General features: G+C 40.9%; 1 protein-coding gene across 2 annotated transcripts in view; it reads left to right on the forward strand.

Moving 5' to 3' along the window:
- The first annotated feature begins 10,088 nt into the window (after positions 1-10,088).
- The window catches only part of ebf1a (EBF transcription factor 1a), a 55,025-nt gene continuing 52,933 nt past the window's right edge, over positions 10,089-12,180 (forward strand). The window contains exons 1-2 of one of the 2 annotated variants that reach the window (XM_038699920.1): positions 10,089-10,869; positions 11,750-11,906. In XM_038699920.1, coding sequence (XP_038555848.1) covers positions 10,736-10,869; positions 11,750-11,906 — 291 coding nt within the window. In that variant the 5' untranslated portion in view covers positions 10,089-10,735. The remainder of the gene's footprint in view (positions 10,870-11,749; positions 11,907-12,180) is intronic. The other variant, XM_038699921.1, reaches the window with a different exon arrangement.

The raw sequence follows: 12,180 nt of genomic DNA on the forward strand, positions 1-12,180 counted from the left end.
CTAGTACGGTTTTTCCCAGTCTTTCTGACTTGTGACCCTTTAAAATAAAGCAATGTCAACTTGTGGAGAATTGTCAGTTGTAGTTAATAGTTACTTTTCAGATCAATATTTTATAAGTGAAACAGTTTAGAGAATGTGCATTATTATAGATTCAACTACAGCATAAGTTGATAAACTTACAATAGCTGTACCTTGACAGTATTAAACTGCTGCTTACATGTATACGTAAATGATTCAATGAAAATCATCCAGTAAAAAAAAACTATAAATATATTTATTTGTCTTGATATATAATAAACATGTGGGCAATTTTGCATAATGAGTACTTTTATTTTATAAATATATATATAACTTTATTTAATAAAAAGATCTCAGTACTTCTTCCATCACTTTTGATGTGGTGAATGCACCCACTTGATTAGGATTCATTCCCTGAACTAACAAAATTCAGCCAAAAGTGATGACAGCTCTTTGCCAGGTGTAATAAACAGGTTAAAACTCTGTCCTACAGCACTTGGAACACACATTAGTGGCCCATCAAACTTAAAATACCAGCACACCGACAGTTTGTTAATGTTAATAATACTTTTTAATTATACAGTTGCAGGAAAAAAAAGTACTGTATGTGAACCTTTTGGAATTACATGAATTTTTGCATAAATTCTTCATCTAAGTCACAACAATAGACAAACACAGTCTGCCTAAACTAATACGACACAAACAATGTTTTCATGTTTTTATTGAACACACAGTGTAAACATTCACAGTGCAGGGTGGAAAAAGAATGTAAACCCTTGGATTAAATAACTAGTTGGCAGCAATAACCTCAACCAAACACTTTGAACTGGCGGACAGATGGCCTTACATTCTCCTGCAAAATTTCTTGATAATCTTCGGAATTAATTTTTCCATCAATGATAGCAACCCTGCCAGGCCCTGAGGCAGCAAAGCAGCCCCAAACCATGATTCCCCCTTGTGAGGAGGAGTGAGTTTGAGTACAGTTCTGGGAAGGAGTATTTCCTGCAGAATGGTATTCTCTATCATGGACCATGGTTCCCAAAGTGGCCCGAGACACCATACTTCTCTTGGGCCACTCTGTTCCCTGGGCTGGCCACCTAGGGAAGCCAAAGACCCTAGCTCACGTTAGACAGTACTTTCACTGGCCTGGTTTGCGGGCAGATGTTGTGCAGTTTTGTAGGACTTGCCCTCAGTGCCAGAAGACCATGAAGAGCTCCACTCCAACCCTTCCCCATTGTTAGTACTCCCTTTGAGCATCTTGGTATGGATATTGTTGGTCCTGTCTGCCAAAGCTTTATGTAATCTTCAAGAGTACCCAGGTCAGACAAATATGGTGGAGCATGATATCGTGTTAAAAGAGGAGGCTCCAGTTAAACGACTGAGTTACAGGATCCCGGGATCCTGGTGTCCCTGAAAAAAGAAGTGGACCTGATGCTGTCTCTGGGGATTATTGAGAGCTCAAAAAGTGAGTGGTGTAATCCAGTGGTGTTGGTTCCAAAAAAGGATGCTACAATACGGTTTTGTATTGATGTCAGATATATGAACTCTGTGTCAAAGTTTGATTGCTCTCCAACGCCACATATTGATGACATGATTGAGCGCCTGGGCAAAGCAAGATACCTGACCACCATTGACCTGTGCAAGGGTTACTGGCAAGTACCTCTGACTGAGAAATCCAGGGAGTTGACTGCTTTTCGGACCCCGTGGGGACTTTACCAGTTTTCAGTGTTGCCATTTGGACTGCATGGTGCCCCTGCGACTTTCAAAGGCTCATGGATCAGGTATTGTTTGGATGTGATGACTATGCCTGTGCATACCTTGATGACATTGTGATTTACAGTGCTACTTGGGAGGAGCATCTCAAGCACCTGAGGGAAGGGCTGGAGCGCCTGCAATCATCGGGCATGACTATTAACCCTGCAAAGTGAGTATCTGGGTTTCATTATTGGAAATGGAGTGATCAAACCACAAGTTCACAAGGTACATGCACTGGAGTCCTGCCCCCTGCCTCAAACCAGGAAGCATCTGAGGTCCTTCCTGGGGGTGGCAGGTTTTCATCACCGATTTATCCCCAGCTTTTCAGCCAGAGCTGCCCCAGAGCTGTTTTCTTTTCTTTGCTAGTTCTACTTTTGTTGTTATAATTATTTGATTGATTTACCATTAGTTCATATTAGGTAGAACTGTCTTGAAATTTGTTGTAGTTATTGTGGTTTATATATTATGTGTATGTCTACCCCTTTGTGTCAAAATGGCCTGACCAACCACTAAGTTTCCCCCATGTCTCAGTCTTGTTAGGTCTGTTTAATTAGTCTAGGTGTATTTTCTTCAGCTTATGTTAAGGTTATGTAACCTGAGTTAAGTTCTGTTTAGTTGACCTCTTTTATGGGCCCATAAAAGTGTTTTGTAAATAAAAACTTATATTTTTTGGAAACCTACTTTCTGACTCCTCATGCCTACCTCCTTATTTCACAGTTAGGATGAGGTTTTGATGTTGTTGTGCTATGCCTTTTTTCCTCCACATAGGGTTTTTTGTTCCTTCCAGACAACTCAACTTTGATCTGACTTTCATCTGTCCATGGTATATTTTGCCAGAAGTGCTGTGGAACATCCAGGTGCTCTTTCACAAACTTAAGACAACAATGTGTTTTGTTTTGACAGCAGTGGCTTACTCCGTGGTGTCCTCCCATGAGCTCCATTCTTGTTCAGTGTTCGACGTATCGTAGAGTCATCAACAGTGATGTTAGCATGTTCCAGAGATTTCTGTAAGTCTTGCAGGACGCAACTCCTAGGGTGAGTACCAACAGTGCTGAACTTTATAGACAATTTGTCTTACCATGGACTGATGAACATGAAGGCTTTCAGAGATATTTTTGCAACCCTTTCCAGCTTCATGTAAGTCAACAATTCTTAATCTTCAGTCTTCTGAGAGCTCTTTTGGTGGAGGCATAGTTCACATCAGCCAAAGCTTCATGGGAATTTGTGTGTTTTTATAGGGCGGGCAGCTCTAACCAACACCTCCAATCTCATCTCATTGATTGGACTCCAGGTTGGCTGACTCCTGACTCCAATTAGCTTTTAGAGAAGTCATTAGCCCAGGGGTTCACATACTTTTTCCACTCGGCACTGTGAATGTTGACATGGTATGTTCAGCAAAAACATATAATTGTTTGTGTGGTATTAGTTTAAGCAGAATGTGTTTGTCCATTGTTGTGACTTAGATGAAGATCAGATCACATTTTGTGACCAATTTATTCAGAAACTGAGGTAATTCAAAAGGGTTCACATACTTTTTCCTGCAACTGTACATATTACTATATAATTTTAAAATTTAAACTATGGCTAACTGCATGCTATTTTTTATCATTCTGATATCATACATCTACATACATCTACTTAATGTCATATAGTTAAGTGGATAAAGTAAACGTACCAGGCACAAATAAGATGAGAAATGTTGTTTTGTGGTCCCACATTGTGCTTGGGTATCTTAAATAACAGATAATTACATATTTAAAAAATCACATTTTTAAAAATCACTTTCATCTTTTAGTTGAAGGCACTATAGTATTATTTTAGAGGAACTAATCACCTAAGCAGATCCAAGCAGATCCAAACAATCTAAAATTCCAGTGCGAAGTAGATACCAGTACAAGGACTTATTAATTACCAAAATTCCACATCACATGTAAGAAAAGCCCAAAGAAACAACATCACACCCAAAGAATAGAAAGCCAGTCTTCCCGGTATTGGTCCGTTACTTGGCTGGTCAGGAGATTGTGGTGAACCGTCTCTTCACTTCCCTGTCATGAAAAGCAGAAGAGGTTAAGTAATATAAGCACTTTCAGCGGCCGACATACCACATGTATTAAGCCTGATACAAGTGACCTTTGATTTCTTATAGGTTTGTTTTATGTAACAGAGGGTGACACATTTTTGGGAAATGTTCCTACTTTTGTCCTATTATTTGCCCCTGTACAAAAAGTAAAAGAACAACACGCTTTTGTGTGACTGTTGTAATGCATGCTTTGAGGTACTGTTGAAAGTGAAATTCATAGCATTAAATCTATATACAGTCCTGCTCACCATTATTGGCACCCATGAAGTTTAAGTACATAATGTGGAATATCTTCTGAAAAAAATGAATCAAGTGAAACAATTCTGTTCTATAGAGAACTTGTGATTGATAAGAAAAGAGCAAATGATAAATAACAATTTAAAACAATAAACAATGGGAGAAAAAAATAGAAAATCTTAAAGCTTCCTGTGTCACTGGTATTGGCACCCTTTGCTGTAAATCAGTATGGAAACACATTGTGACTCACCTGTGGTAAATCACAAATGAGAATCACCTTAGATAAATTGTCTGTGCCCATGTGACATGAATTAGCCAATGAATGATGACTTCCGTGTTTTAAAAAGCCAACTGTTATCCCCAGTTCCTTTGTCACAATGGTGAAGACAAAGGAGCTGGCTGAGGACATCAGAAGTGCAATAATTAGCAAACACAAGACCTCCAAAGGGTATAAGGCCATCTCCAAAGACCTTGGCATCCCTGTTTCAACAGTGTGTTATGTTATTAAAAAGTTTGCCAAGCATGGAACTGTCAAGAACCTCCCTGGACGTGGGAGGAAGAGAAAAATTTATGAGAGGAGTCTGCAAAGGTTGGTGCGAATGGTGGACAAAAAACACCACGTCAAACATCCAAAGACCTGAAGGCCAACCTGGAACAGTCTGGGGTCATGGTTTCAACAAGTACCATTGACACCATTGCTGAGGAAAAGACATAAAAAGGAATGACTAATCTTTGCCAAAGAGTACCTGGACAAACCACAATCCTTCTGGGAAAATGTTCTGTGGACAGATGAAACAAAAATAGAGCTTTTTGGCAATGCACACCAACAGTTTGTTTACAGACGGCACAATGAAGCCTACAAGGAAAAGAACACCTGACCAACAGTTAAGCATGGTCGAGAATCCATAGTGCTGTGGGGCTGCTTTGCTGCATCTGGCACTGGAGGCCTTGACCGTATAACAGGAATCATGAAATCAGAGAATTATAAAGAGATTTTAGAGCAAAATGTCCTACCCAGTGTAAGGAAACTTGGTTTGAGTCGAAGATCATGGGTCCTCCAGCAAGACAAAGACCCAAAGTACACATCCAAAAGCACGCAGGAATGGTTGAAAAGGAAAGTATGGACTGTTTTAAAATGGCCAGCAATGAGTCCTGATCTCAATCCTATTGAAAATTTTTGGTATGAGCTGAAATCTGCCATTGGGGAAAAGAAACCTGCAAACGTTCAAGAGCTTGAACAATTTGCAAAGAAAGAGTGGGAGAAAATACCAGCTGAGAACTGCAAGAAGCTTATAGATAGCTACAAGAAACGTTTGGAGGCTGTCATCACTGCCAACGGGTGTGCAACCAAATATTAAAGAGGGGTGTCTTTATTGCTTCACATGCTGTTAATGTTTCTTCTTTGAAATTACAATATGTAAGTTGAAAAAACAATTTTCTTTGTTAAATTACATTGGACCTCCAATTAAAAGATCCTGATGATATAAATTTGGTACATTTCTATTTATTTCTGAAGATATTGTAGAGGTTATGCAAAAAATGAAGGGGTGCCAATAATGGTGAGCAGGACTGTAAGTATGTCCATAATTCCCCTTGTCCAAATTACAGATCATGCAGCTGACATGTGTGTGGTGGTTTAGCTGTATGTTGAGTTTTGATTTTAAATAGTTAAAATGTGTATTGGTTTACAGAAAGGCTACACCTAACGATTAATCTACTGTGTCAAGTGTTTTCTTGATTAACTGATCAAACGTTTGGTCTATAAATTGTTAGAAGATAGTGGAAAATGCCCATTCCAGTTTCCTAAAGTCCAAGGCGTTGTATTCAGATTGCCTTTTTAAAATCTGATCAACAGTTTAAAACCCAAATATATTAATTTATTATTATCATAAGAAAAAAAACCATCAAATCCTTACATTTATGAAAGCAGGAACCAGCGAGTGTTAATACTGAAATATTACAGAAATGATTATCGATTAAGCAACTAATCATTTAAGCTTTAGTTTATAGTATGTTTAATGGGGTAATCTTGAAGAGACAGCGATGAAGATAATTAATTGTACATTATGGGTATTGGTGAGTCAGCCATGACCTTGGCTCCAGTCTCAATATAATGATGTATTATGTGCAGCATGTCTCATATGAGCCACATGATTTCACTGGAACAAACAACAGCATCTGATTAATAGGGGTGAAAGGGTAAAGTGTGTGATTGTTTTTCGCAGCCATCAGCAGCCATCAGCAGCCATCAGCAGCCATCAGCAGCCATCAGCAGCCACCAGTACACAGCAAATTTAGTGGTCAGTGTCCCAGTCCTGAGGACGTCACTATATGCTATATTGAGCTACTCTCGTTGTATAGCTGAACAGAAGTAATGTTATGAATGGCAGCCATAGCATTTTTGTGAACTAGGTAAGTAACTTAAGATTAGTTCATAAAATGTGGTCAATAGAAACATTCAAAACTTTATGAATTTCTGTTGTGGCACTGAGCAAAAGGGTAGCAACATAAATCTGATCCGCCATGGCAGAAAAACATAGTACTGCTACATAAAACTACTTTTAAGCCCAACTCAGTTTAATTGCTAGACATGTATTAATTTATCATTAAGAACAATATCATTTGTAATCATTGGAGCACATTTTGAATGGACAAAAACATGTTTTAGTCATTTTGAAATTAAACACATTATCTGAACTTTCTTCCTACTAACTCAGAAAGCAAGCAGAGAAATTGCCCTCTGCCTTCAGTGGGTATTACATGATAACTTTTTAACCACAAAACTGACATTTCATTCAATGTCGGTAACTTAAAAATGAAAACTCAAAACAAAGACATGTATTCATTCAGAACAAATCACAACAAACTCAAGAAAGCTTGAAAGGATCTAGTCAACCCCCATTTAGGACAGTAACAGATTTAAACTGAATCCACATGATTTATTCCAACCGTTTATCTTCTGATGTTGCCTACAAGATCAATTACATTCACAACTTGTTCTCATGAATCCACAGTCTCATTGACCTTGTCCACATTTGCTGACCATGTTAATTAATGGGCGTAGAGAAACAGCAATTTGGACAGATGGCTTTTTATCTGCATTCTACTTACTATGCAAGTGCTGCGTTTGAGAATACAAGTGACTAGTGTGCGCAAAACGTTGAAAATGCAGTTGTGCGATGTCCTTTCATAGCCACTAGATGGGAACATTGCACCAAAATAGAGTGACCAGGGTTTCTGTACAGGTCTTCCAGATACCTGAAGTGAAGTGGGAGAGGTCATCATTAGAAGGGCCATAGATGTGCTGTACAGAAAGTGAAACATTAAAAATACGTTATTACTATTTGTTATTTATTACAAGTATCTCTTTGTCTTTGTTTCCCCCTTGATTTCATTTTTTAATCTGCTTTTTTCCCTTTCACGTCTTTAGCGGTAAAATATTCCATTGCATGTTTTAGAAATGTTTTAAGTAGGCTACACACTCACGATACCATTGTTTGTTTGTTTTTTAAAGAAATATCAATACGACTCACATTCTGCTGGTATCTTGTCGTTGGTTAACATCTATATTCGTTTTCTTTTATGTCGACTGGAGAGCATATTGTTAGACATAAGGCCCATTCTTAGAAGCATATGCTTGCTTTTATTTTTTTGATTTTTTTTTTACAACTAGTCGTTTTTATGAGTCTTCAATTCAATCAGACCGTTATTATCATCAGCCCAACCTTCTGATTTATGAGAACATCTGGGGGTTGTAGAAACCCCTTTCTTCAAAATGTCTAATAGAGTTATAACGCAGGGGGTTTTTAATTGCCTTCCCATATGCGGACACTTGAATATAAGTCGTACACACACACACACCTTTACATCGTTTACATGGCGTGTGCATTCTTGCCCGTGCGTAATGGCCAGAGATATTTTGCAAACCTTTAATGCCAGGGTGCCATGGAGTTAGTGAATCACACTGTTAACATGGCTGGATCATCGGCCCCAACTGACATCTCTGTTTTTGGACACTGAGACAGTGATATTTGGGCTAACAGTGTGTGTTGATGCTCGGGGATATAAATATATGCCACCCCAGGGGCCTGGAGTGTTCGCGCTGGCCCGCATGCCGACCAAGGCAGACAGATCATGGCGAGTGAGCAGGCCACAATCAAACAAATGTGCTGAAGGATAGCTCTGAACGTGTGTGTATGTGTGTGTGTGTGTGTGTGTGTGTGTGTGTGTGTGTGTGTGTGTGTGTGTGTGCGTGCGTGGATGTAAAAGTGAGGCGTGTGGAAGACATTTTACCTCACGTTGCTTTTATTTATCACTCTTTATTATGCCGTGTGCTCACGTGGTGGGGTGCTCACATTTCTCCTCCAACAGCAGGACACATAAATAAACAGCTATAGACAATGATGAGATGATTGTGGGGGTGTGGTGTCCAACCTTGACCGTTTATGGCATTAATCAGACTCTGCAACTGGCTGAGACTCTTGTGTTTGAGTCTACTGGCTGCACAATGTCACTCAAACAATGTCCTGCCGTTACTAACATTAAGGTAAAACTCGTTTTGATGAGAATTGTGAATGCCATATTTGTGAAGCTCTCAATTGTGCAGTTTCACTAAATTGTGATCCCAACACCATCAACGTGACCAACTGATCCATTTCAACAATTCTTGATAAAATCTTATTTTTCAAAGATGCCCCCCTGAACAACTCTCATTGATTCCATTTCATTATGATAAACCAAACAGTACTTATTGAACAGATGGCCCCCAGACAATTCAATTTGACAATTTGGAAATGACTCTGTAATGATGGGGGGTGCAAGACTGATGGTGGATATGAAGAGAGCTGTAACATCCTGGCTTTCTGCACGCTGCTCTTGGCTGTACAGTTGTCATGCATGTGAGGCCACTGTGCACTTTCACGGTTCTGTGAGCAGCCACGCAAATTTGTATTTCACACATTTGTATTTTATTTTTGTGTTTCTGTGCACTTATTGTAGACTGATTGCATGTTTTTGGACAGCGGGACAGAGCACAGTTTAGCTGTAATCCTCATATTTATGTTGGATTCAGCACTTAGTCCCGCAAGATTTATGTAATGCATCTAATCAAAGCTAATTTCAAACCATCGGGCCGTAACAGAAAAAAATGTGCGCTGCGGCTGCCAGGCTTTTTGGTGAGCTGAAACTTTCTTAAGCTCATAATCCGCCAGAGTTGATACTCTGAATGAGCACTTATACTGTTCAACACAGCTGATTCAGTCCTTATGAGAAAATACAACATTTACATTTCATTTTAAATGTTAAAATTAGGTAAACGTAGCATTTCGTCGAAGCAGGTTCATTTAGAAAGACTCACGCACGCCGTGGGAAATTAAAATAGGGGTGTTCATTTTGTTGATGTTGAACTAATTTGAGTAAGGACAGCTAAATCTGCACACAAGCTGTGCAACTTTTCCCCGAAATTGTTTCCTCTCCTTGTGCTGTTGCACCTTTTTTGTCACAGAGTAATGAGACAGATGATATGATGCTGGTGTAAGAATTTGATCGGATTCTCTTTCATCTCGTTTTCCAGACAGATTGCATGGACACACTTTCATGGCTGCAGCTCAGGTAACAACGCAGCAAAGCAGGCGATAGATGTTACAACCAACCCGGGTCTCCTCCTCACCTCGCCCTTTAGTCTCAGTAAACGGCGTGGTTTAAACTATCCTCCCCTGAGTTGATGTCTGATTGTCGTGAATAGGACATTAATTGTCTATATACATAAAGACACACAGCACAGCAGAGCACAGCTTCTGGCTAAGTGGCTGGGGCGGGACACTGCGTGGGACGAGGCGGGGACAGCAGGCAGGCGGGCGGGCGGGCAGCGTGCTGGTCGGGTTGGTGGACAGCTGATTGTCCGTGTTATTAACTGTGTTTGGGGGGGGGGGGGGGCGTTCCTGCTCGCCTTGTAGACCACGCCTCCCTCACCTACTAGTTCTCTCCTGTTTGGCATCCCAGAGATGGTCCAAAGTGATTCCTCAAGGGAAGAATAGAGCGCAAATCACCCGCGCAGGAGCTGACGAACGAACGGAGCCGCAGTCGCCCAGGACTGCCTCTTAATTGCGCGTAATCTTCCGTTTCATTCATCTGAGCAGAGGAGAGGACTTTGTAAATAAAGAGACGGAGCGAAGGAGGGTGAAACGTGTTTCATCTCCCTGGTTTTTCTCTTTCACTGTGGACTGTTTGTTGCAGAAACTGACATTTTGCTTGTGTTTTGTCAGCTGCACCTTGATCCGGGGGACTGTCGCCAACTCAGTGCAGCCTTCTCATCCCGCGCGTCCCCCTTTCATCGCTCTCACGTTGTTCATCTTCATAGCTGCTGCTTCCCCCTCTTTTCCTTCTGGAGTCGCTGACATGAGGTGCAGCTAACCCTGGATGCTGACAGCTCCCCTTTTCCTTCCACATGTCGCATATTTTGTTTACTTTGAGAAACACACTCGCAACTAAACGCCAAGTGAAATAGACCACGCCACTTTGCTCCTCTGACAGCAGCGATCAAACAGACGCAAGAGGAGGGGAGGCAGAGGAGAGGAGGATAGAGAGAGAGGAGAGAGAGAAAGTGAGCGAGAGAGAGAGATAGCGGCAGTGTGAAGGTGCGTTTTGATGTTTGGCATCCACGAGAGCATCCAGAGGAGTGGGAGTAGTATGAAAGAAGAGCCCATGGTGGCCGGGATGAACGCGGTTCGGACATGGATGCAGGGCGCCGGAGTGCTGGACGCCAACACAGCCGCCCAGAGGTGAGCCCGAGGCGGTCTTGGCGCTGAGCTGACACCGGGGCGCGGAGACCGGGGGGGGGGGAGAGCACGTTAAAGATCTGCGGTTTTTAAAGACGGAGCGGCTGCATCACTTGGGGCAGCATGCGTTCCCAAAGGACGTAGTTGTTGGATAACCACTGTTCCTGCTGGTTTAATAAGTTTTAATCTCCAAGTCCAATATGATAAAATACAGTAGGCTATGTGGCATAAAGATGTTTTGTAACATATTTCTGGACGGAAATCAAAGTAGCAGTTTCAGGCTCGCAGGGTTTAAATGCAGGCGTAGATTAAGTTTGGTGTGTGGAAAGTGCGCTGTGAGTTTGTCTTTAAGGTTTTCAGCTCACTTCGGTGGTTGTTTCTCTTTATGGTTGTGATAAAGCAGAGTAGAGGCTACTGCATTAATATTTTTCCTAGCTTGAATTTGGTGGTTTATTTTTTTTAAACCCACAAACAATAAAATTATTTACGATAAATCAAGTTGCTCAAATTTAAAATACGAACATCAGACTTTTATTAACAGCAGCGCTCATGACAGTAATTGTAGGTCCAAATTATGTTTGTACAGTAGGCTAATATAAATTAGAAAGCTATATTTAATCCCTTTGGGCATGTAGCTGAATATTTTATCTTATTTGTTCCATTATTGTTGATTAAGCTGTAAAGGGCGTTTGTGCGCACTAGAAAGCGGGTTTAATTAAATTATATGTCGTTTCGAATTTAAATCTGGACAGTGACTGAAACGTAAGCGACCGTAGGTTGAAGTTTAAAAAAAGAAGATATCTCTTGTGCTGCATTTGTGTTGAGTGAATTTATTTTAATTGCCGTCGTTGTGGATGGTGCTGGTTTGTGCTTGTGTCCGCAGCGGAGTGGGTCTTGCTCGGGCACACTTCGAGAAGCAGCCGCCCTCCAACCTCCGCAAGTCCAACTTCTTCCACTTCGTGCTGGCTTTATACGACCGACAGGGTCAGCCGGTGGAAATAGAGAGAACCACCTACATTGACTTTGTGGAGAAGGAAAAGGTGAGTTTGCACAGTCCACCCCCCTAAAAAATATTTTCACCATAGAAGAGTTTTTTTTAAATAAGCTCATAATGCATATATTTTAGCGGAGCGTCGCCTGACGCCTGAAACACACAGCACACTGGTCTGTTAAAAAGTGATAAATTACCAGACGTGTGTTAACAAAGTGGCCAGACACACACAGCAGGGATCATGGTTCCTGAAGGCTTCCCTGGTGTGCTTTTTAGATGTGGTTTCCTGAAAAACTTACAGACTTCTGATTATTTTAGCTTTT

Source organism: Micropterus salmoides, unplaced genomic scaffold (assembly GCF_014851395.1).
Source record: "Micropterus salmoides isolate LMB-PRFRI ecotype aquatic unplaced genomic scaffold, ASM1485139v1 Ms_hic_scaffold_5, whole genome shotgun sequence".
Taxonomy (NCBI): domain Eukaryota; kingdom Metazoa; phylum Chordata; class Actinopteri; order Centrarchiformes; family Centrarchidae; genus Micropterus; species Micropterus salmoides.